The sequence below is a fragment of the Pinus tabuliformis genome, chromosome 1_2, assembly GCF_031772625.1.
Source record: "Pinus tabuliformis cultivar Carrire ecotype Pingquan chromosome 1_2, CPIR1, whole genome shotgun sequence".
NCBI classification, from domain to species: domain Eukaryota; kingdom Viridiplantae; phylum Streptophyta; class Pinopsida; order Pinales; family Pinaceae; genus Pinus; species Pinus tabuliformis.
Window position 1 is genome coordinate 541,528,834 of NC_142298.1, and position 26,885 is coordinate 541,555,718.

Sequence of the window (26,885 nt, forward strand, 5' to 3'; positions counted from 1 at the left end):
CACCAAAATAACATCAAACACAAGGTTGGAAGCACGAAGAGAAAATGACAAAAAGAGGAGGGCAAGTTAAATCCTAAGAACAACTTGATTGACAAAATCGAATAAAAGAAAATGTCATTCCTTATACATTAACGTAGTTAACAACACCCCCTCGTTACAAGAGTAAGCAAAGAGAGGACTTAATTTCGTAGGGTAAGCTCTAACCTATGTAACAAAAGTGAACTAGGAACCTTGAAATAATTAAGGCCGGGTACAGATTGTTTCTACCAAATGTTTAAAAACGGGGAAAAATGTGCAAAGCAAAACTAACTGCCATCCAAGCACGAAACGAACGTGGAAGCCGGCTTAGTATAACTTCAATATTTTGATGCGGACGATGGTCGGTTAGAGCTATGGGGGATGCACTGGCAGAGCTGGAGGTGAAGCTTAGATCAAGCAAGGTATTTGTTTTTCATTCGCACGGATCTTCTCCATGGATCTCACAGTCTCACGCCTTCAATGGCCATCTACTTCTGCTAGATAAGTTAAATCAATACTGGTTGATGGATGCCTAATTCGACTCCTGTGGCTTGAGAGTAATTAATTTTTCCTTTCGGGCTCCGAGTTAGAGTGACTGATCCCTGCTTTCATCTGTGTTATCTAGAAATACGTTTAAGTTTGAAGGAGCCCTAAGTTTAATTCTGCATTATCTAAACTAGTGGGGTTTACCTCTTTCGATTACTTGGGCATTTCCAGAGCCACGCGTTCAAGGACATTGTTACCAGTGGCAAAAGAATGCGAGTTTCTGTTTAAAAATCTAATGTTAACTATATGGCTCACCATTTGTTATTTACTGGTATATGCCTTGAGATGGTTGGATCAAATAGGCTGGACATACTCCTTATTTAGTGGCAATTCCAAGTTCAAATCTCCCTGCTAACATTTCATTTGCACACACAAAACCATCCTCAAAGTCACGGGTGAAACATGGGCTTCTATAACTCGAAGGGGCTTGCACTTGAGCTTAACACACTTCGGTTTAACCACATAATAAAAGGTTGTCCAGCACTTTGGTCTTTTGACAGAATCTCCGAATTTGCGAGAGTCATTTTTACTGTTTGAACTTAGGAAGTGAATATCCCATCCCCACATTGCCAATAATCCCAGAAATATCATTTTAATAATTAAAACGTGTCAGAACAAAAAACGATTTTTCTGACTTTCCTTTTATGCAAATAATCATCTAGGCAGAATTAGTGAAATAAAGCTGAAGGGCTTGCACTTATTGCTTTCATTAGAAAAATTGGGAAGGGCTCCTGTCATTTGATTGATAAAAGTACAAACTTTGAGTCTTGAAAACTAAAGAGTTGCACGAAATAGATCAGATTTTAACTTGACGCTGATATTGACATCAGGGCTGGTTCTGTATTTATGGATTCACTGCATTACTTCAGAGTAGGGCATTTCCAACAATCCAGGCCTTATGTGCTCCTTGTGATTTCCCTAGCAGCCAATGAATTTATTTGTAAACTGTTTGATGACTTTGTTTATAAATTATCAGAATGAACTCTTTTAAAAACTTGGTGATTTTGAGTTTACTCAGAAAAAGATGATATGCATGGATAACTATGCCATGTCAATGACTTGGATGGTGTTCCACTATACATGGAATTTCCTTGAGTAATCTTATAGCAAGATGACACAATTGCTTTCATCATTACTTCAAATATACCTAGTTCCCTTGAACTCCCCAAAGATTTGGTGGGTAGCATATCATATTTGGAGTTAAATTTTAGAACATTGACATGAATCTCACCCTCTGATGAAAGACACTAAATCTTTAATATCAACAGAAGCAACTTTATGGTGCTTAAGATCATATGCGAGCCTTCTTGTTGACTAATCAGGACTGCCTATCATGAGTGGGTCATGGTCTATGGTTTGAACTTTGAACTGATGACCAAACCAAAGCTTATTCTTGACAATGCTCCATGATACACATTGACTAAGAAATAATTTTGATGACCAAACCAAAGCTTATTCTTGATAATGCTCCATGATATGCTTTGATCAAGAAATAATCTTCTTTCCATTCTTTATCAGTAAATAAAAGCCAAAGCTATAGATTCCTAGAAGCTTAGAATTAGGTTGTAGCTTACCTATAATATGACTAATAAGGCTAGAACTAAGGACCCTAACCAACTGAAAACTGAAGCCCACCCACTAGAAAAAACACTTTCAATTTTTGAACTCTTCTGAATTAGATGTTATAAATTTTTTCCTGACCATGTTAACACCTCAACATTGACACTTTCTTCCTAGTCTGATTAGCTTAGTGGCAGATCCCATGGAATGAGCTTGTTATTTTCGATAACTTATATTTCATGGTAGAGAAGTTAAGGATGAAGGGTTTTAGACCAAGAGATTAGCAAGTATGTTAATTTTAGGTATGTTCTATGCTGATAGCAAATTTACTTCAATTTTCCATATTAGCTCAATATCAATTCCAGATTAGCGATCACATTTCGCATGATAGTAAAATGCAGATAGAACATAAACATAAATCGCAGAAGACAAGCCAAGACAAGAGGACACAAGATGTGGCACTAGCCAGGGACAAACCCCAATGTGGGGAAACCCTTGATCAATTCTTCTTATATGTTCTTCAATAGTTCAGCAGAGAGAGAGAGAGATAGTACATATAAATCAGAAGTCAACATATTGACTTATCTAAATAAGAGCAGAGATCATCTCTAAGAACATGATACATGAGGTAGTTGAACTTAGTTGAAGACATTGTTGCTTCAATTGATTCTCCAAGGTGACTCCATCACTATGCTACACCTATCATTGTGCTGCACCTCATCATCATGCTGCACCCATCATCACTATGCTGCATCTCATCATGCTTCACTAATCATGACTGTACCCATCACTGTGCTCAATGTATACTGCAATGTATCATCACTTCAACATGTTGCTTCAATACCTTTTGCTGTTGCACTATTCACATCATGCTCATCATCACCAAGCTGTACCAATGTGCTGCACTATACAACATCCATGCTGCCTACAACAGTCACTGCATTTATCATGCTTCTTTATGCACCTTACTGCATCATGCTGCCCATGCATCTTACTACACTATCACTATGTCTTACTGCAGTTTTAGGTCTGCAATATAGTTGTTGTGACTGTGACTGGTTAGGGCATATTGGTAGCCCCTAAACAGTCACCCAAACAACCCTCCTTGGCTGCAACCTATACCAGGAGAGATGCTCACTCGACTTGATGTTGTTTTGGGCATGAACAACCCTCAATATACCCTACGCTGCCCTTCAACAGTGAGGTAGGGCCTGCGGCCTAACCACAACAATCTACACTACCTCTCCCAAGGCTTCTCCACCCAAGAACCACCTCAAACAGCCCTGAAACTTATCCTCCCTGTCTCGGCCTTCAAGAATAGACCCTCGGCCCTCCAACCAACACTTCGGTTACCCTAAAACAATAACTCGTATATCCTTCCATGAGCACTTAACACAGTCCCCAAACTGCGTCGCTGTGGTAGCCTCTTTGCTGCATCTTAGGGCTGTCCTCAACCCTTCCATAACAACGTATAGGGTTAGGGCATCATGATTGCGTTTATCTATGAATAGACTGCGGCTAGGGCACGTTATTACATCAACGATGGCTCCTCCAAAGCTAGGCTATAACCCTTTCTCAGATCTGTGGCTAGGGCTCCAAGATTAGGGCTACCTTGCTGCGTACTGAAGCTCCCCTAAACAGTGCGTAAATATCACTTTGCACTGCGGCTAAACCTTCACAAGACATGCGGCTAGGCTTCATTATGACAGCGGCTAGGGATTCCTTCTTTTGCTGCGTATAGGGTCTCCTTCTAGACCAGCGTTTAGGGCTTTATCCTCTTAGATTTCTCTTGCCACAAACCCAAAACAAGTGGAGAGAAATAAAGAGTGAAGTGTGTGTCCAAATGACTATCAAGCCACCTCCTTTTAGACTAAAGTGTTGAGCACAAGTGGGGGTTATTTGGTTGCTGGTCGACCTTGACGAATTGTCCCATAACACAAATAAATTCATATCTCCATGAATACTTATCGGAATCAGATGATCTTTAGATCAATCCTACACCTCTCGATGAGAGGAGTCCAAGAAAAATATCAGTTGCCATAAATAAGATGACCCACATGGAGTTTGGCCCTAGTTGCCAATTTTAACACTCCCTCTCAACTAGGGAGAACTCCATCCGCTAATCCATCTGCCAAACTGTACTATCTCTGCCATCAGTGCCTTGCACTGCTCTGCTGAACCATGAAGAAGAAGAATTGATCGAGAATGTCTCATACCATTCTCTACTGACCTGAAGTTAGTCCCATATGAAGAGAGTGTGTCATACCACTCTCACTAATCCCAAATCAGTTCTAGAAGAGAGGGAGTTATATCACTCTTACTGACCCGAAGTCAGTTTCATTGATGCCAGATCAATATCACAAGAGAGTGTCTCAAACCACTCATATTGACCCGAAGTCAGTTTCATTGATGCCAGATCAATATCACAAGAGAGTGTCTCAAACCACTCATATTGACTCGAAGTCAGTTTCATTGATCCCAGATCAATATCAAAAGAGAGTGTCTCAAACCACTCATACTGACCCGAAGTTAGTTTCATTGGTCCCAGATCAATATCAAAAGAGAGTGTCTCAAACCACTCATAGGGAGTACAGTAGTAACATGATGCGTCCATCGGTACTACTATGGTCCCTATCCTCATTTCCTTGCTCATTGGCTAGATGAGAGGTACTTCCCATGAGTCCCAAACTGCATGGGTAGGATGTCTCAACAGGAGAAGGATGAACCACTCATCCTGCCTACATGTCGCAAGGGGTATCCCAGGGGAAGGCTGAACCACTCACCCTATACACAACAAATCACTAGGGGAAGGCTAAACCACTCACCCTATGATTGTGTCTCGGTAGGAGAAGGATGAACCACTCATCCTGCCTACATAGCAAACCACTAGGGGAAGGCTGGACCACTCACCCTATGGTTGCTCATCGCTCCACGATGTACCCCCAAGCCCCCTGGAGCTCCCAGAGCTCAATGTCCATATCATATAGGACCCTTAGGAGAGAGTCTCTCCACGACTCCTAGTCGTTCTTGGAAAGTCACAAATTTGACCTTTCTCAGGGGCTTCGACAGAATGTCGGCGACTTGCACATCAGTCCCAATGTGATGGAGCCTTCTTGCTCATTGATGTACCATATCCTAGATAAAGTGGTACCTGATGTCTATATGCTTGGAGCAATCATAGAATACAGGATTCCTCAATAATTGAATCCCCCTCTAGTTGTCACAGAAGATCACGGTGGTGTCCATCATGTGTACAAACAGCTCACTGAGGAGCTTCCTCAACTAGGCAGCTTCACACGAGGTCATACTCGTAGCTATGTATTCGGTCTTAGCGGTGCTCAAAGCAACCATCTTATGCTTCATGCTCATCCAGGATATCGTAGCAGAACCCAACAAGAACCAGCACTCAGAAGTGCTCTCGCGATCCTCCACACTGCCTGCCCAGTCAACATTCGAATAATCACGCAACTTCACATTTCCGACAGTGTATCTCAATCCATGAGAGATTGTGCCCCGAAGATATCTCAGAAGATTCTTGGCACCAATCCAGTGAGGCTCAACCATATATGAGCTTAATATGCTAACTACCAAACATATATCCGGATAGGAGTTCACTAAGAACATCAATGCTAGAATGAGTTTATGAAACTCAGAGGCATTTCCCAAATCAGACGTGGCATCCCTACCACATAACTTCTGAAAGTTAAGCTCCATCGAGGTAGTCATGGGCTTGCAGTTCACCATTCCAAATCCAGAATCCAACTCCCTCTTACTTTTGCAAATGAGAGGGTCTGCACCTGTCAGAAAGAGGTTGTCCTTAGAAGGTGCCAGTATGAGAGGTCTATCATCCACAACCTTCAAGCAAAGGTTTGGATCGGCTTCACTCCTAGTGAATCTCAACTTCATCAGACAACTATCAATCCTCTCATATCAAGCCCGGGGTGTTTTGCTTCAAGCCATAGAGGGCTTTCTTCCACCTGCATACATGAGATTCTTGATCATGAATCTCAAACCCCTCAAATTGTTCCAAGCTTGTGGACTTGCTACATGAGGGGAATGGTCCCCTTGTAAGATTTTCCTTCGGTACATCTCGGACATGTACCTTCATGCTCTTCTTGAATTCAGGCATCCCTGTCACCATCTGACTCACATCGGGTGGGGCCCCATAATAAGCAGACCTCCAGTGCTATAGACGAGATGTGTCAACTGACATGGTCCCCAATGGACTTCCTGCAACTTGATACAAATTGCCAACCCTGAACCCATGAGAAAAAGCATCTTTGAAAATTTCATTTTCAAACACGTACCTTTCCATCGATGAATGCCACTCGGAAACCTTTGTTTTCCATTGCTGAAATGGACACCAGGCTCTTCTTGCGATGAGGTACATAAAAGAGATTCTTGTAAATGAATCGAGTTACCCCCATTCAATTAAGGGGTAACATTCCCTACACCCTTTCCGGGATAGGTGGCATTGACTCCAAATACAATCCCACGATTGTTTCCATCTCTACCAAATTAGAGAGAGCACCCTTCTATTTGATGAAGTGCCTTGAAGCATTACAATCAATAAGCCAGATTCCCAAATAGTCTGAAGGAGAGGGTCAATATAAGATAATGCTTCTTTATCTTATCAAGAACAACTTTTGATTCTTCATACCTGGGGTTCCTTGCTTTCTTTGAAGAGTTGGCCATTTCCTTGATGACCCGCATTCCTTCGATCATTGAAGATGTTCCTGGAATGATTTTTATCATCATCAAGTGATGTGTCCCTACCATTTGGACACTTCTTCACATAATGGCCGAACTTATTGCAAGCAAGGCATATGCCTTTCCTTCCCCTTAGATCCGGACTTCCCATTGAAGTGCTCTTTAGGTAGGCCATCAGATGCTTCCGCTGCGCCACTTGGATAATATTCTCTGCTTTGACTTCACCCTTGCTGAATTTGAAGAGGGATGAGCAATCCATTGATCCTTTTGTCCTTTCCAACTGTCTTCGGTGATTGCTCTTTCACTCTTGCTCGGGCTTTGTCTTCGCCTTAGCTCTGAAACCATGTTAATTTTAGGTATGTTCTATGCTGATAGCAAATTTACTTCAATTTTCCATATTAGCTCAATATCAATTCCAGATTAGCAATCACATTTAGCATGACAGTAAAATGCAGATAGAGCATAAACATAAATCGCAGAAGACAAGCCAAGACAAGAGGACACAAGATGTGGCGCTAGCCAGGGACAAACCCCAATGTGGGGAAACCCTTGATCAATTCTTCTTATATGTTCTTCAATAGTTCAGCAGAGAGACAGAGATAGTACATATACATCAGATGTCAACATATTGACTTATCTAAATAAGAGCATAGATCATCTCTAAGAAGATGATACATGAGGTAGCTGAACTCAGTTGAAGACGTTGTTGCTTCAACTGATTCTTCAAGGTGACTCCATCACCATGTTGCACCTCATCATCATGCGGCACCATGCTGCACCCATCATCAGTATGCTGCTTCTCATCATGCTTCACTAATCATGACTGTACCCATCACTGTGTTCAATGTATACTGCAACGTATCATCACTTCAATATGTTTCTTCAATACCTTTTGCTGTTGCACTATTCACATCATGCTCATCATCACCAAGCTGTACCAATGTGCTGCACTGTACAACATCCATGCTGCCTACAACAGTCACTGCATTTATCATGCTTCTTTATGCACCTTACTGCATCATGCTGCCCATGCATCTTACTGCACTATCACTATGTCTTACTGCAGTTTCAGGTCTGCAATATAGTTGTTGTGACTGTGACTGGTTAGGGCATATTGGCAGCCCCTAAACAGTCACCCAAACAACCCTCCTTGGCTGCGGCCTATACTAGGAGAGATGCTCACCTGACTTGATGTTGTTCTGGGCATGAACAACCCTCAATATACCCTACGCTGCCCTTCAACAGTGAGGTAGGGCCTGCGGCCTAACCACAACAATCTACGCTGCCTCTCCCAAGGCTTCTCCACCCAAGAACCACCTCAAACAACCCTGAAACTTATCCTCCCTGTCTCAGCCTTCAAGAACAGACCCTCGACCCTCCAACTAGCACTTCGGTTACCCTAAAACAACAACTCATATATCCTTCCATGAGCACTTAACACAATCCCCAAACTGCCTCGTTGTGGTAGCCTCTTTGCTGCATCTTAGGGCTGTCCTCAACCCTTTCATAACATCGTATAGGGTTAGGGCATCATGAATGCGTTTATCTATGAATAGACTGCGGCTAGGGCACGTTATTACATCAGCTATGGCTCCTCCAAAGCTGGCTATAACCCTTCCTTAGATCTGCGGCTAGGGCTCCAAGATTAGGGCTACCTTGCTGTGTATTGAAGCTCCCCTAAACAGTGGATAGATCTCCCTTTGAACTGCGGCCAAACCTTCACAAGACCTGCGGCTAGGCTTCATTATGACAACGACTAGGGCATCCTTCTTTTGCTGCGTATAGGGTCTCCTTCTAGACCTGCGTTTAGGGCTTCATCCTCTTAGATTTCTCTTGCCACTAAAACCCAAAACAAGTGGAGAGAAATCAAGAGTGAAGTGTGTGTCCAAATGACTATCAAGCCACCTCCTTTTATACTAAAACGTTGAGCACAAGTGGGGGTTATTTGGTCGCTGGCCAATTTTGACGAATTGTCCCATAACACAAATAAATTCATATCTCCATGAATACTTATCGGAATCGGATGATCTTTAGATCAATCCTACACCTCTCGATGAGAGGAGTCCAAGAAAAATATCAGCTGCCATAAATAAGATGACCCACATGGAGTTTGGCTCTAGTTGCCAATTTTAACAAAGTACAACTTTGGGGAGGATATAATTGCTGTTGGGACCCTTGGATGTGGGAATGGAGACAAAGAAGGGTCTAGTTGTTGAAGAACTTTGAAACTATTTTTATTAATACTTGGGGAAGTATGAATAACCTGTCAACATTAGGAGTCAATTAGTAGTCTAAGAGGACTATGAGGGCCACCACACATTCTCCTTTTAAAACCTTATAAAGTATGAAGTATGAATAACCCTATAATATGACTAATAAGGCTAGAACTAAGGACCCTAACCACTTGAAAACTGAAGCCCGCCCACTAGAAAAAACACTTTCAATTTTTGGAGCTCTTCTGATTTAGATGTTATAATTTTTTTCATGATCATGTTAACACCTAAACATTGACACTTTCTTCCTAGTATGATTAGCTTAGTGGCAGATCCCATGGAATGAGCTTGTTATTTTCGATAACTTATTTTTCATGGTAGAGAAGTTAAGGATGAAGGGTTTTAGACCAAGAGATAAGCAAGTACAACTTTGGGGAGGATATAATTGCCGTTGGGACCCTTGGATGTGGGAATGGAGACAAAGAAGGGTCTAGTTGTTGAAGAACTTTGAAACTATTTTTATTAATACTTGGGGAAGTATGAATAACCTGTCAACATTAGGAGTCAATTAGTAGTCTAAGAGGACTACGAGGGCCACCACACATTCTCCTTTTAAAACCTTATAAAGTAGAAAAAGACTCTAAAGTTCAAGCTTGGCTTAAAGCTGCTTTATCACGAGAGCCATTAAAAGCTTTAAAGAATTATTGCATTCAACAAATCAGAACAAGCATTAGCATTTAATCTAGCTATCTTAGGGGTGACCCCTATGTTACACAAGCTAGAAGAACATTTAGAAGTGCAGAAGGGATATTAAAGAACATAACATGAAACATTGTTATAGACAACCATTAGAACACTAATAACATTAGCAATTAAATTGTGAAAGTAATATATGCAAGGGACCACATCATAACATAAACAAGTAATATCCATGATTATGAGGTGAAGATCATTGTTGGTTCCCATTTCACACATGGTTGGTGAGGTGCAACAGGAGAATTGAGACTTTGGGTTTTGTTGATAGAAGGTTTCACTGAAAGATGTCATGCTGAAAATTTGAGTTCACGCATGGAGCAATGTTGGTGCTTGTTACCCCTCATTTTGGCACAGGGTACTACTAGTGAATTTCTTCACTACTTGTTGTGATTTTATCGCTATGAGCCTTGGATTCTTGGGGCAATCATTGGATTTCGTGGATTACATTGAGTTAGAGGATTTGATGACACTTTGATTGATCATGTGATGTAGCACTTGGTGATGTATAGTCCCTTTTTTGAAGCACCCTAGGGTTTGGGCATGGTGTTAGCTTCATCTAGGTTTTTGGGCATCTTTAGAATTCCCAAGGTAGTTCACATTTCCCAAGGCACTTCCATGTATCTTGAAGTAGTTCATGGTTCCCAAGGCTTTGGTCAAAGCAGTTTGGAGTTATTTTTCATTTACCAGGACTCCTCATGCCATGCCATGTCCAAAGTTTTGTAATTTTCACCTTATTGACACATTTAGAGGCATGTGTCACATCACTCAAGGGGACGTCCACCTTGGAGATTGCATTTGGGTCTCTTTCTAGCAAACGTGGGCATATTTGGCTCTTCCATGACTTGAGGATGTGATTTACTAGACTTGAGGAGTAGGATTCCACCTTGGAGACATCACATTTGAATTCTTAGAGATATTTCTTGGAAGCTACCTACTCTTAGAAGGATTGTACTCATGATTTGTAGGGACATTTTATCTTGGAGGTCCATACGTCCTGCTTGGGAGGAGACCTAGGAGGGTTTTCTTGCATACTTTGAGGAGCTTATTGAAGAAATACTCCTATGGAAGTGAGACATTGCACTTTAGGTCACATTTTCCCCCCATTAACGAAGATGCTCCTTTCATTTGGTGTTGTTTTGCTTGGATTATTGTATATGTGGCTTGACCACTTAAATTCTTATATTTTAGAGTAGATAGTTGGAAGAAATATTATTTTATCCCCCCTTAGGCTAGATCTAAGGATCTCAAATGAGATATTGTTATTTTATTGTAAAGGAAGATGAACAACACTCTATACGAAGAGGTGTCCTTCCTCATTATCAGTCAAGATTGGATTATTGGAGCTTCCACTCCTTGGAGCTTAATTGTCATATCTTTCTTAGAGCATATGGTTGTGTAAAGGTTTCTTTCTTTGTGGATGATTGTTGTCAATTCGTAAAGCTTCTCTATCTTGGCTCTTATTTGGTGCATAAGGCTTAATGGTGAAACGCTTTAGTCTTCTATAAGCTAACTAGATCAATCCATTGAAAGGGTAAAATCTACCACTCGGAAGGCAGATGCTATAGGATAATTCCTTTTTTCTTTCTTTGTTGGTGTGGTGATTATTTGGTGCTTTGCTTTGTATATCCATCTTGGAACCCCAATAAGAAGTACTAAGTAAGATTATCAAACTATAGTTGATTTTGTTGGTGAAGGTTATTCCTATGAGGATCCCTTCTTGTTGAACCTTGATATCCATTGTTAATCATGATTAAGTGAGGGATTACTCTTCCTTTTTGGTTCTAATCTCTTATTCTTAATCCTTGAATGAAATAGTTCAATTCTTAAAAGGGTTTCTTCTTAATCTCATAAACCATTTGATTCACCTTGCTCCATTGCCCTTGTTTCATTTGGCATTGATCTCTACTTCCTTCCATCACCTATTGTAAAACCCAAAATATCCCAAAATTTTTGTAATGTTCCAAAATTTGAGCTGTTGCTACTCCCTTTGACTGCTGGAATCACTATTATGGGCAAATCGACTTTTCTGCAGCCCTGCAACTGAAAATTGAACTCCTACCCCAACAATTCGGCCTGCCTGTCTAGGTACTGCGCAGTCTCTGAGAATTTCGGCCTGCTGCTCCCTCTGAACAACGAAATTTCCTCTTCGCTTCTAAGCTTCCTGACTGATCACTCACGCTCTGATACCATGTGAAAATTTTGTGCTACTAAATTATTCTGCAACTCGGAAAATTTCGCTACAAAATTTTATTGCAACACTAGAATTAATTCTTATAATTGTAATTTAATTATGTAGTTTATTGCTTACGACAAAAACAAATTAATCACTACTAAAAACTTCACAAAAATACTGCGGAAGAAAAATAGCGCTGGAAATTGAGAAAATCTAGCGCACACGCACATAAAAATGACACCGTTATTTTTGGACAAATATCCCAGAAAAACCCAACTTGGGAAAACCGTTGTAACAGTTGAGGGTTTTATTATCAAGCAACAGTGAAATTCTGAGTACAATCTATGGATGCCCAACTGGCAATCCATACAAGTAGTAAATTTGGCTAAAATTATCTAAGAGAATTTCCCTTAGATAGCAATCCCGACACAACTCTACCTCAGAAAACTTGTCCTCTTGGACCCTCTGCGTCAGCTTTTGCGCAGATCCTTGGACGTCTAGCCCGAAACTGCCTCTGATCAAGTTGTTTTGCTTGTCTCTGCTGAGGAAATTGATTCTTCGACCGTCTGGAAGACTTTTCCGGCCTCTGGAAGCTGAATTGAATTTTCCTCTAGCCAAATCGAATTGCTCTTCTGAAGCAATTGCATAGTCCTCTGCGCTGCCTCACTGGGAATAACTCGACCTATTACTACTGCCTCTCCGGATTTGGAAAACTTCCTCTGGATCACTGTCCCTGCCCCTCATTGAGTTTGCTTCCTCACTGAAGCTCGAACTCTCCGGCAATTGACTGTTGCTACTCTAGAAAATCGAATTCTCTAAGTGTCTCTGGTGTATTCTCCAAGTGCCCATCGACTTCTTATAATCCTCTGTTGGAGTACCAATGACCAAGATTAAATCTTAATCAAGGGATAGGATCATCTCAGAGTCTATCGGTGTGAGTTTCTAGACAATTCTTACCTTGACTTAATTAATTCTGATTAATTAACCATTTTTCCTAAGTTTAGACTTAGGAAACATTAAAAAACAGGTTAATAATCTAATTAAGCAATCTCTAGGTGGAATTTCCAGAAATTATTTCTAGGTTTTGGAGATCTCATGAATTCTAGCCTCTCCACCAAGTTTCGCAACTAGAACACATCCGATGCTACAAAAACTAACAACATGATCTTTCTGAGGCAGTTGGGCCCCTTGTAGCGAACCGATCAAAGCCTGAGATATCCGAATTCACCTAAGGCAGGAAACTCGAAATTCCTAAGCCACAATGAAACCTCCTGAGGTTAATCCTTTGTGAAAATTCTCTTATTTGAAGCAATCCATGGGTTCTGGAGATGAACAAAAGTATCCCAAAGGAGTCAGAACTTCCCGAAAGTCTGATTTAGGGCTTGATTGGAGATTGTGGCAGGCGAAATTCCCTTGGATATTGTTGTTAATTTTTGGGCTAGATTGTTCTCTGTTGTAGATAATTGCATTTTTAAACATCTAATTTTTTTTACAATACATTCACCCCATATCATCATAAGCAATTATATAGAGAGAACTTTGAAAATGCAGCGAAACAATAAGGAACATTAGAAGAAAAGCATAAACAGTAGAGACAGCAAGATTTGGTCGGAGACTAGGGCAAAAGCCCAGAAGGGGAAGACCCAAAAATCAATTCTTTTTCTTCTTAGATATTCATCAAATGTTCAACTAAGATACAAGGTACAATAATAATGAGACACAAGTCTTTCAATTTCAAACACAGGCCATCTAGGTCCAACCCTGGATCATACAGTATCATCATAAGATGGACCTAGACAAGATTATCAAGGAGGAAATCATAAGACCTCTAGTAGGGTTGCCTTAATATCATTGTAAGTAGCATACATCTATGTCTCAAATGTCATACATGATATTGCCAAGGGCACTGTCACAAGTACAAGAATCACAACCCATACATCTCTGTCACAAGGACAAATGTCACTAACCAAATATTATTGACAATAGGAATAAGAATCTTTGCTCAATCATCACTGTCATAGGAACCAAAATCACGTTCCAAACATCGCTGGAATCACTCCCCAAATATCACTGAAATCACTCCCAAAACATCACTATCACATGGGAACAAGTATCTTTGCCATATAGGAACAAGTATCTTTGCCATGTAGGAACAAGTATCATAGCCATTCACCACTTTCAAGAGAACAAATAACAATGCCAGTAATATTTCCATTCGTAAGTGTTACTGTCATATGTCACAGTTCATGCGTCACCATCATACATAGAAAATTAGGGCATGAAAATCTTTAACCTAGGGTTGCTTAAGTAGGCCTATCAGACTTCATAAATTTCGCACAAAACAAGCCTTGAATACCATGTAAACAATACCCTAGCAGTAAAGGGTTAGGGCTATTAGGTCCACACCAATATATGCCAAAGGGACCACATATAGAGTCTACTAGACCTCGCTGGAACAGTCCTAGAAACAGGTTGCATATAACCATGGAGAAAGACTGCGGATAGGACAGAGATAGGCCATATATAATCACGAAGAAGGCCGCAGGTAGGGCAAGAACAAGCAACAAATAATCACAGAGTAAGGCCACAGGGAATAGTATAATAGGCCACATATGAATAGGAGAATAGGCCATGTTACCCACCATTTTGTGGGTAATATCCCTAGTAGAATTTTTTTCTCCAAGATGGTCCTCAACCGGCAGCCAATAGCCCCTTATAACCATCAGCCATCTCATTGTGCCATTTCTCTGCCACCTGAGCCAGCGATGTGGTCCCTTGCCCATTTGCCATGATCGTATGTTTGAAGGTGGGCCTCTCGAATCTAGAGGTATGCCTTGTCATTTAATAATTGAGTATTGTAGTTTGTTTATCATGGACACTTCTAGGCATCCATTAATGGGGGGATTCAACGGAAAGAATGGGTTAGTTCCCTTTTGGCCTTTTGGATATTAACCTTGCATTCTAGTCCCGTGGGATCTCTTTTATTGACCATTTGGCTTTAGGGATGGTATTTCACGGGAAACCCTGATTTTGGTTGCGTGGTCTCGCTCCCTTATCCGCTTATATTACCCTCTTTCCACTCATTATTACCCCATCCATCATTTTTCCTGCCTGGGTCCACATTCCTCCATTGGGTCCACATAGGGATAGCTTGCTCCTTCCCCTTGCCCACACCTTGGGTCATGGCCTGGAATGAAGCCCGAAGGTTGATGCAGCTGAAAAGAAAGTTAAAAACATATATGGCCACATTCAACAGGAAAAGCACCACAAAATGCAAAAGATGGTTGGGACAAAAACATTTTAGCACGTGGGCAAAAGCCAATACGTGAGCTCTACCCCATTATCATGGCCATCAACCTAGTTCCTACAGGTTCTATGAGCCTTCTTCATCATACAGGAACCCATGATTGTCCCAACCCTAGGAGGGTGATGAACCGCCCCACCTTAAAAGGGGGATTCCACTGCTTATCTTACACATCATGCTCCAACCCCTTGAGCCCTGAGCAATTAATCAAAGAAAATCATAAAAGGCAGAAGGCATATAAAGAAGGGTGGAAAAACCAAGGCCGGGTCACCTCATGTACCTCAATTGCTCCCTCCTACACATTATAAACCCAAAGTATGGGCTTCCCTCTTATTAGCTACCCTTGTACCCCCTGCATGTGACCCAGGGCTGCCCTTTCTCATCCCCTACTTCACTCACCTATTTGTCACATGCCACCACCTTTTGACAAATGTACCTTGACTATATTATCCCCTTTAGAGGTAGAAACCACCTAATAGGTTGTTTGGTTAACCCATTTGGAGTCTAGGAGAATTTGGCACACCCCAAAGCCCATTATGGAAGGGCAGGCCATTATGAAGTCCCCACCTATGGTCCATGCTTAGGTAAGCTCATTTACTCGATTTCTAATGACTTGTTGTACTGGAAGGCTAGGGGATGCATTGAATCTTATGCAAGATTGCAGATGGTTTACATTTGGGGTTTGGTCTCCCTATACGGGGTCCTAATCCTTTAGAGGGCTACATTGGCACATGTGTGGTGAGCTTTAAGAGCCATGGGCCTCCACAGCAGCAGATTGCACTCCATGGATCCCCATAGCCATTCATAGATTGCTCGTGGTTCACTTAGTGGACGAGGAGGATGCACTTGATTCATCATGACCAGCCGGCCCTAGATCTACACCATACACTTGGCAGATGATCCAGGACTTCTATGATGATGTGGCATCACCTACACCATCATCCTAGCCCTTGAGGGCAACCTACAGGCATCTTTGATTTGTTTGGAGACCCATGAGGACACTTGTGTGCCCCCATATGTCATTTGGAGCACCACAAGTTATTACAAGGGGCCATGCCCTTTTCCACTGCTTTTGAGGGTCCTTCTCTTCATTATGGCACCCATAGGCTTCATTAGGCCTCATAGAGGGCCCTACGACACACATATATTATTATTTGACCTCTTGAGAGGCTTATCTTTTCATTTATGAGCTAGTTTGGTGGGCTTGTAATCAAAAGTTGTATTATTAGCGCATTATTTTATTTTTGGGGCTTATGTAGGCCAAGGAGGCTAATTCGAACTCCTAGGATGTGTATAAATACAAGTGAGGTGAGATCATTTGTCATCATCACTTTGGATTGGATCTCTCTCTTCTTTAGTGAATTTCGCACTTGTTTTGGAGGATGAATTGGAGCATTTATGGATGAATTTTAATGTATGGTTATTGGTCTATCTTCTCTTGGAGCTTCTCTATTGTCATTTGTGAATGGTTGGATATACCCTCCTGCATGTAAGTATGAAATTTTGATGTTATTCTTGTTACTTTTGTCATATATGTTAGATTGGGATTGTCGTTGTTTTAGGCCTAATTGCTGCATGCAAATTATTGCTTAATACTGTGGGATTGTCTCTATTATAACGTTCTCCCCATGAATGGGCCATGTAGTGTGAGCGAAATTTCCTAGGGGTAAAATCTGACCTTGATATGCCATTCCTCTTGTGCATTTGAAGTATAAAAGCCGCAAGTTTGTTTTCACTTGACCTAGAGGGCTTGTGAAGCAATTTTGAGGCCTCCTTGATTGGGAACCAATAAATCTTACACATAATCAACATAGACTCCATTCTCCCAAGGATTAAGGAACTGATCTACCAAGGAGGGTGAGCGTTAAGAGCCATGGGCCTCCACAACAGCAAATTGTAGTCCATGGATCCCCATAGCCATGCAAAGATTGCTCGTGGTTCACTTATTGGACGAGGAGGATGCACTTGATCCATCATGACTAGATGGCCCCATATTTACACCATACACTTGGCAGATGATCCAGGACCTCCACGATAATGTGGCATCACCTACACCATCATCCTAACCCTTGAGGGCGACCTACAGGCATTTTTGATTTGTTTGGAGACCGATGAGGACACTTGTGTGCCCCCAGATGTCATTTGGAGCACCATAGGTTATTACAAGGGGCCACACCATTGTCCATTGTTTTTGAGGGTCCTTCTCTTCATTATGGCACCCATGGACCTCTTTAGGCCTCTTAGAGGGCCCTACAACATGCATAGATTATTATTTGACCTCTTGAGAGGCTTATCTTTTCATTTATGAGTTAGTTTGGTGGGCTTGTCACCAAAAGTTGTATTATTAGCACATTATTTTATTTTTGGGGCATATGTAGGCCAAGGAGGCTAATCGAACTCCTAGGATGTGTATAAATACAAGTGAGGTGAGATCATTTCTCATCATCACTTTGGATTGGATCTCTCCCTTCTTTAGAGAATTTCACACTTTTTTTTGGAGGATGAATTGTGATGTATGGTTATTGGTCTATCTTCTCTTGGAGCTTCTCTATTGTCGTTTGTGAATGGTTGGATATACTATATTGCATGTAAGTACGAAATTTTGATGTTATTCTTGTTACTTTTGTCATATATGTTAGATTGGGATTTTCGTTGTTTTAGGGCTAATTGTTGCATGCAAATTATTGCTTAATATTGTGCGTTTGTCTCTATTATAAGGTTCTCTCCATGAATGGGCCATGTAGTGTGAGCGAAATCTCTTAGGGGTAAAATTTGACCTTGATAAGTCATTCCTTTTGTGCATTTGAAGTATAAAAGTTGCAAGATTGCTTTCACTTGACCTAGAGGGCTTGTGAAGCAATTTTGAGGCCTCCTTGATTGGGAACCAAGAAATCTTACACGTAATCAACATAGACTCCATTCTCCCAAGGATTAAGGCACTAATCTACAATGGTGGTCACCAAAACACTTATTATTTCACCTTCTTCCAAGTCTAGCCACATTAGGGTGCCTAGGGCATCAATTTCCCGACAAGCTAGATTCGATCTCCTAGGGTCTCATGTGTTGGCCTTTCCTCTAGCCCTCCTCCAAATTTGAAGACATTTCGACGGTTGAATTGGAAGAAAAGCCAAGCCCTAGCTCCGAGACCAAAACTTGCCCTGCCATCCCCAAGGCTAGCACTTACCAGGGTCAAAGCAAAATCACTGAGTGAAAATATTTTCTTTGATCCTTCCCACCATATCTAGGGTAAGAATATCATTGATTGTTTCATACCTTCCTCATACCATAGACCGGGTCCACTTGGCCCCGTGTGGTCCCACTCCTTTAAAGGACCATTCTTCAAGAACCATCCGGGATACCAATTCGAACAAGCATTTTAGGGTGTGGAGAACTCCTTTCAAAGCCTATTCCCATACACCTAACCCTCAAAATACTCTTCCTTTCCCTAGAAGTACATAGTACCTTGCTTAGAAAGCAAGCAATCTCCATCCTTCAAAACGTTCTGGGAAAGGGTTTGGGTTACTCGTATCCATTGACTTATCATTCATTAGTGACTCCATACATATCGGGTCTCCTCCCATCGGTGAAAGTCCGTAAATAGAAGGGAGCCTTAGTTGAGGTGATAGTGGGCTAAGACTCCATTTGTTGCCCTTGGCCTAGCATTTGCCCTTTAGCGATTCCCCAGCTAGTTTGAGCGGTAACATTTTGGCGTCGTTACCGGAGAAGAAGCAAGGCTCCCTCCCTAGTGAATCATTGGGAATTGACTCATTAACGACATTTATAAATATTCCTTTGGCGCAGTGTTGCACACATCGCGATCGGGATTTAATCGACGCCGGGAAAAAAGCGGAAAAAATCGTTAAAATCGGGAAAAAATCGGAAAAAAGCGGAAAAAATCGTTTGGCACAAATTGGAAAAAAATTGAAAAAAAATGAATATTTTTGTGCCAAACGATTTTTTCCCGCTTTTTTCCGATTTTTTCCCGATTTTTCCGATTTTTTCCCGATTTTTCCGATTTTTTCCCGATTTTTTCAAAAAAATCGCGATTTTTTCGATAAAAATCGCTATAAAAAAAGGGGCGATTTTTTCGATAAAAATCGCGCTTTGAATCGGCAAAATTAAAAAATCGCGATTTTACGATTTTATCGCGATGTGTGCAACACTGCTTTGGCGACTGCACTCATTGTCCAATCCCCTAGTTTACTTGAAGGCGACAACATTCCTCCTTTAACTAGGGCTGCTGTAGAAAGGGGAAATCGAACTCCATCACCTGTTGGAACTCCCCTTTTCCCTGAATTCGAGAAAGTCAATGATACATCTCTAGAAATGGCATCTACTTCAAGCACTACTCTGAAAGGGATCAACCCAAGATGACCAAGAGTAACGATCCCAAGTCATTACCTGAAAAATTTAACTGATGGTTGCCCAAATTCAAAGTGGATGCTACTTGGACTACCCATGGTTTTATTGAATAATTCTATTGGCAGTCGTCCCCTAGATTAATATTTGACAAAAATAGGATCATGATGCTTTTTGCCTTATCACTTGAGGGACAAGCAAGGGATTGGTTTTTTAGCCTTCCCCCTCGATGCATAAAGGATTGATAAATTTGAGGAGCTATTCATGAAAAGGTGGTCATGCAATGCCCAAGGGACCTTCAACATTGAAAAGTTCTACCAAATAACCAAGGGAAGGGAAGATGTGGGGGAATTCATTCAAAAGTTTGATAGGGTAGTCAAAGATATACCTGATCGTTTGAATCCATTTGAAGCCAACATTCTCGACAAATTCATAAAGGCCGTGGGTGGCCACCTCACCTATGTGTTGAGGGATAAGAAACTGTCCACTTTGGTTGAGGCTAAGGAAATAGCAATGGAAGTTGAACAAAACTTGCGAATTTCAAAGGTTGATATCAATGACCACCCTAGAGCCAAATTTGAAACCAAGAAGGAGATCAACATGAAGAAACTGTCCTTGCTATTCTCAAAAGGGTGGAAAGGTTCACCGAAGAATCCAATGCACGTGACAGGGTTATCATGAATAAAATCAACGCTTTAGAAAGGGCTCGAAAACCGAGTTACATCCCTAAGGGAAAACCTTTTCTAAAAAAGCAAAATGAAGAAGATATGCCAAGCTCTTCTCAAATCCCAACACATTGGCCCCAACTAATATTGTTGAGCCAAATCCTTCATCTGATGATGAGGAGAGTGAAGAGGATGAAAATGAGGATGAACAAACAGATGAGCAAGCCAATCTCGTGGAAGTTGATGTCTTCAACATTTTTCTAGGAGGATCATACACGCATCCTTCCATTAGTGAGGTCACCCTTAAGGAAGGAAAGGAAGAATCCATTCTTAATGCTGATAGCCAGGGAAGATTCAAAGGGGTTCAATATTCCCGAAAGGAAAAGGACAAAGATCCCTCACCTCCTAAGGAATCACCCAAGGAAGATCCATCACCCAAGCAAGCCCCTCCTAAAGAGTCCATCCCCAAAGTTCTCTTAAGAAGAATCCTCCAACAAAGGTAAATAAAAAAAGGGATCCTCCTAGGAAAGAATACATGAAGAAGTAAAAGGGGGAGGAAGTTAAACTTGACATCGACATAGGGCATGCTGTGGGAAAAATGACTATACCTGTGCCCCTAAAGGAAATTGTTAAGCTTCCCGAGCAACAACAACAACTTAAGACATCCCTTAGGATTCAAGATGAAGAAATACTTGAAGAATTGCAAAACATTCACATCCTTGATCGAAACTCGGGGCATAAACCTTTCTTGCTCACTTTGGCTATCAATGACCTCTTCTTACATAATTGTATGTTAGATTCCGATGCTTCAGCCAATATCATGCCTTTGTCTGTCATGAAGCAATTGGGTCCCAACATCACTCAACCATATAAAAGGGTGTGGTTTTAATTCCAAACCTGTGGAAGTAGAAGGCATCATCCAAGATCTTAAGGCCTCTTTAGCTAGGAATCTCGATATATCCCTCTTCATGGATGTTATTGTCATTGATATACCTGATGTGTGGGCGATGTTGTTATCCCGAAAATGGGGAGCTACTGTTGGGGGACATGTCCAAATGGATTTATCATACACAACCATTCCTCAATCCAATGGCACCCCTTTTATCCTTTATAGGGAGCCTACTTATTTGCCGCATGTGATCAAGCCTGGACCATATTATGAGACATACGAGGGTGAGAAACCTTCCCATATCCTCCCTACCCAACAAATCCGAATCCTTAAGCGACCAATCTCCCAAACAAGCAAAAAGTGGAAGCCTAAGAAAGAATATAAGGTTGGAGATTTAGTCTTGGTAGATAAGAATCCCGTACCCATCAAGATTCATGGAAGGGTCGGGGATGACTATTACTACATTTCTAAACTTAAGGATGAACTTTTGCCTGAGTCGGTCAAATTAAGTCATATCACCTCCTTCCTTGAGACTTGACATTGTATTATATGCATGGCAGAGTAGGATGCATTGCATGCTGATTTTTGCATTTAAAATAACGTCATATGATATTTCTCATGATAGATTAGCTGCACTTAAATCAAAATTTGCATATCTTTATTTTTCTGTTGATTTTATGGCTTATCATATTAGCATGTGCGATCATGAGATGTCGCAAAAGCATGCTGCCTCGTGTTGTTCCATCTATTATATGTGCAGGCGATAGGTCTACGGTAACCAAGAGATTGCTGGAGTTCTCGTGACCTCCCGTTCAAGTAGCTTCGTTCGCTTCTTCGAGAGATCACGTCCTAGTTGGAGCCAAATGTTACCCACCATTTTGTGGGTAATATCCCTAGGATAATTTTTTTCTCCAAGATGGTCCTTAAATTTTCTTAGGATGACATTGTTCTTTACTTTGATAATTGCATTTTACCATTAATACATTAAGTTCACCCCATATCATCATTACATTGTTAAGATCTACACCATTATACATCAACATATGCAATGATACAGAAAGAAACAACATCATCATCATCGTCAATGCAGTGGAATATAAAATGAACAATAGAAGAAAGCATGCACACATATAGAGACACCAGGGCAAATCCCACTATGGGGAAAACCCTTGCAAATCTTCTTCTTCTTAGATTGTCATCAAATGATGCAGCAAAAGTGAGTACAATGATCCATAACTTTATCTATGCAGCAAAACAATAATGATATCTATGAAACATATCTAATCATGCTAGGAATTAGAACCCTCATACTGATGGCTGTAATGTACTGTCACAAATTGATGTCAATTGCTGTATACTGCTGTCACTGTGTTGAACACTGTTGAGAACTGCTGTCATTGTCATTGAGCCAAATACATATGATTGCAGTAGAAACTAACAAATCAGATCTACAGCTCTACATATCTATATAATAGTAGAGAGAAACCCAGATCTACCAGATCACTGAAGTCAACTAAATCCAAGATGTCAAATCATAGATCTGAACTCTGGTCGCACTCATCACGACTAAATGTGTGTGACTGAAGCCCTTTGTTCGCTCTCTCGGTTACTGTATGCGAGCGACTGTGACTGCAGGGTCACTCACAGGAGGTCTTTATGCGTGTGACTGTGGCACTGTACTGCTAAAACCCAAAGTCGCTCCCTTACTGTTGCTGTGCAAGCGACCAAGATGTTAGGGTCGCTCCTAGGGCTACTCTGTGCGAGCGATCGGGGACCAGAACCTTTCTGATCTGCCTTTGAACCCAGAGTCGCTCTCACTAAACTGTCTCCGAGCGACTAGAGAGCCATAGTCGCTCTCTTGCCTACTCTGTGCCTGCGACTGGGGACGAAAAACTTCTGTTCAGTTCCAGCGACTGAGATCCAGAGAACCCTAACCCAGAGCGAACCTTTCACTTGTGATTTCGGATCCCGCATGAACTCCTGCCGTTGAACTTGTGCGAACCAAGACAAAAGAGAAGACAAGATGTGTCCAAATGATCTTGAGGTCTCTTCTATTTATATGCTTTCCCGAGGGTTCACTTGTGGTTGAGACTGACCCAAGTAGTTACTCATGTGGTTAGGGCCGACCCATTCCATAATACATGTATGAATAAAATAATTCATAATTCAACTTCCGCTTAACCAATTTGGGTGGTCTTTAGGTCGATTGTGGTCCTCTCGAAAAGAGGAACCTAATGCAATCATTTTCTCAATCATTTGAGCTGACCAAGGTGGAATTATACCGCAGTTGCAAAAATTAACACTCCCTCTCAACTAGGAAGAATTCCACCTACCAATATCTGTCCATTGAACAATATGCCATTCTGGAATCTTCGAGTGTCATCACGTATCATCACGGATCATCTCTGTCATGTAGTCATCGTGCCATGTCCATCTCAAGTGTCTCATCATCACAAATCATCATTGTACATCTCGATCTATCCTTTGCTTATTCTTGTTTATCTCTTGATTGTTCTTGCTCGTATGCTGAACATTCTCGGATCTAGAAGAAGAAGAATTTGTTACCGGAGGGGAGCTTAAGCTACCACCCTTTATCCAATTAGGCTGCTATCTAGAATATCTGTCGGCGGGCTACTACTCAGAATATCATCATCAATCGTCATCGGAGAGCATATCATCAAGGAGCACATCTCAACTTGGAACCACATCAGGGAGCAATAACTTCCACCCATACCGAGCAATAGGATAACTCATCACATAGGGGAGTACACCCTCGACCCTGGAATTTCATCGGGGAGCTTACCCTCAACCTGGAATCATATCAGGTTATCTCAACCCATCCTATTGCCTACTGATCTTCTCATCGATGACCCAGAATATGTGGTAGAACACCTGCATCATAATTGACTTGGGTTGTACACTGCAAGTACAGTCTTAGCTTGTTGGCCAAAACGAGGAGTGGTATTCCCATCAATGTGGCTTGCGTGAGGGTATGATGCCAACTGGGGTATACTCTGCAAAGACCAAGAGGGGAGCAACATTCTCCGACCCTATAAAGATAGGGGAGCAACATTCTTCTACCCTGGGTAACAGATAGGGTGACGCCCTATTGTCTAGAGTTACCTCAAACCCAGGAGCCTTCTATTTCAATTCCTCACCCTGGGAGCTCAAGCAAGGTAGGAAGAGTTTGCTCAGTGTCCTCGGTCAGTGCTGCTCTCATCATCAACTTGTCTCATAGCAACTGTTTCCTGTTCAAATAGAACATCAAATCAAATATCATGTCAGATCATATATAACCATATGAATCACAAAATGATACCATAATCATCCTCCCTCTCAAGGAGGTGCCAACCACAAGCTTGAGCTTGTTTCGAACAACTGCACTGTCTAAATATATGAGAGTATCTCGGTCCCAACTATAAATATGGGACTTACTACCAATCAGATAATCACAATGTATATCTAGATAATGTTCAAACAACTTTCTAAGGAGCTTTTGTATCCTGCCTCACAGCGAGCCATGCTAGCAACATCATGATCACCCTTGGTCATGCTATGGACCTCTCATTCAAGATATCATGGTAGATTTCATACTAAAGCAACATCCAAATGTGCTTGTCAACAATAATCTCAAATATCAGCAATACATCTATGCATATACATATCATAGGAGAAATATCACATTCTCAAAATAGAACACCTCATGCAGATATTTCAAAGCATGCTCGGTGGTGACTCTATGTAAGTGAAGCAACTCACTCATGAATTTATTCAGGTTCTATGTACATCATATACAGATGGATGTTCAAAACGGAACATCAATGCTTCAACCGTCATATGCGATGTCAAGTTCAACAACATCTTGAACTTCAAATCAGAGTATCCAAGGATTTGCAATTTTCATTATTCAAAAACATTTTCCAATAGCTTTGCAATATGAAATTTCTTTCCCAAATTCCATAAATCGATTCATCATGCCGTGATACATTATTTTAGGCTTCATAAGTCACCTCCCTTTGATTTAGATCATCAGAGGCTCATTATCTGTCACAAGTAGATCAGCATGATATAAAACCAAAACCATAATCAATATCAAAGCCATACCTTGGAACTCATTATCCAGAATTCCTCAGATAACTGTTAAATCTAGACATATCTGGATTGCAATGCTCTAGCATAATGCCTTGATAAGCTAACATGATCATAACCCAATGTTGTACCATCAATCAACAAAGTCAACTCATAAGAGTTTAGAAGCCAGATCACAACCATTATCAAAGTCATCATTATCATAGTATTAATACTTTCAACTAGGAGAAAGGTGGAGCTCATATCAAATCATGACTTAATCGTGCCAATAACTCATGCATTATCAATCCGAACTTGATTAAGTCATTCTCATAATCATAATATAAGTCATCATGTCACTAGGTGCAAATGCATACATCAAGGATAAGTCATGCAGGTTCCATTTTTCATGCTAAATCACAACTATCATTATTTCAACCATTGTGCTAAGAATAAGGAGGCCAATCTCCAAATAAGTCATCATGCCCACATAGTATCGATATCAGGGCAAATCAAGAATTGTCAAATCAAATCACTAGATATCAGGTCAAGTCCAAATTGCTATCGTAAAGAGATCTATAGTCAAAGCACATTTCAATCATCAATTCAAAGTTATTGTCAAGCATCATGACAAAACACCAGTAATGCCAAGTCATGCCAACCTCTTCTAGCACAAACATAGTGACATATCTATATGTATGTCCCAGTCACCTGCAAACACAAGTTCAGTATGCATGTTCATGATATGGCAAACATTAAAACTTTTCTTGCTAGCAAATCTTGTTGTTATCTACAATACATCTGTGTTATTGATATCTTCCAGGTGACCATCTGATTTCATGCACAATACTTCATATGATCAACAATTTAACTCAACAATTTCAAAAATCAGTTAACAGGGTCAGAATATGTCAGGGACATCATGATTTAGAGTTCAGACAGTTTCAGAAAGCTTCAGATGATGGTCAACAACAGTTAAACCTCTGGTCACTCCCTTCAGGTTAGCATGAGAGCGTCCAAGGACGAAATCTCCTAGATCTGTGATTGTGTTCGGAGTAGAAACCCTAATTTCTGTAAGGGCTTTAGATCTAAGATTCTTCTGTAGATCAATACTGTTAGATGCATAGAAATCATACTTCAGCAACATAGAATACAAATAGTAATAAGGGTAAGAATCTTGAGAAGAGATTCTCCGTCTAACCGGGGATCTGCGTCATTCATCTTCATTCATGTAAGCAACCTTTCTCTACTTGAGTCATGCAACATCAGATCTGTTGGATCATAAACATATGGCTATCAACATCATGACATCAATCTTTCATCAAAGGTTTAAAGCAGCAGATAGATCTCAAAGATTATGAACACAATAACACTTTCTATCAAGTCACTCCATCAAGTTACTATATCCAGTTTAACGATATGCCATCAAGAGTCAAGACAAGACCATAGGTAGTAAGAGATCTAGAATATCAATCTTACACTTATACCTCTCACATCAAGGTTATCATGCTCTTCATGACCAATGAGATCAAATTAGGTCATTCAATAAAGCTTTATCAAAACAACAAGAGTGTCAATCGCTCTTTCCATATGCTTTCATCATGCTTATCGCAAGCATTACCAA

The 26,885-nt window shown here is 40.9% G+C and overlaps 1 protein-coding gene across 4 annotated transcripts in view; it reads left to right on the top strand.

Annotated features, from left to right (window-relative positions):
- The first annotated feature begins 252 nt into the window (after nt 1-252).
- LOC149206732 (uncharacterized) overlaps nt 253-26,885 on the top strand; it is a 249,231-nt gene continuing 222,598 nt past the window's right edge. Inside the window, exon 1 of one of the 4 annotated variants that reach the window (XM_089395550.1) lies at nt 253-440. In XM_089395550.1, the coding sequence (XP_089251676.1) occupies nt 393-440 (48 nt within the window). In that variant the 5' untranslated portion in view covers nt 253-392. The remainder of the gene's footprint in view (nt 441-26,885) is intronic. The other 3 variants (XM_089395549.1, XM_089395547.1, XM_089395548.1) reach the window with 3 other exon arrangements.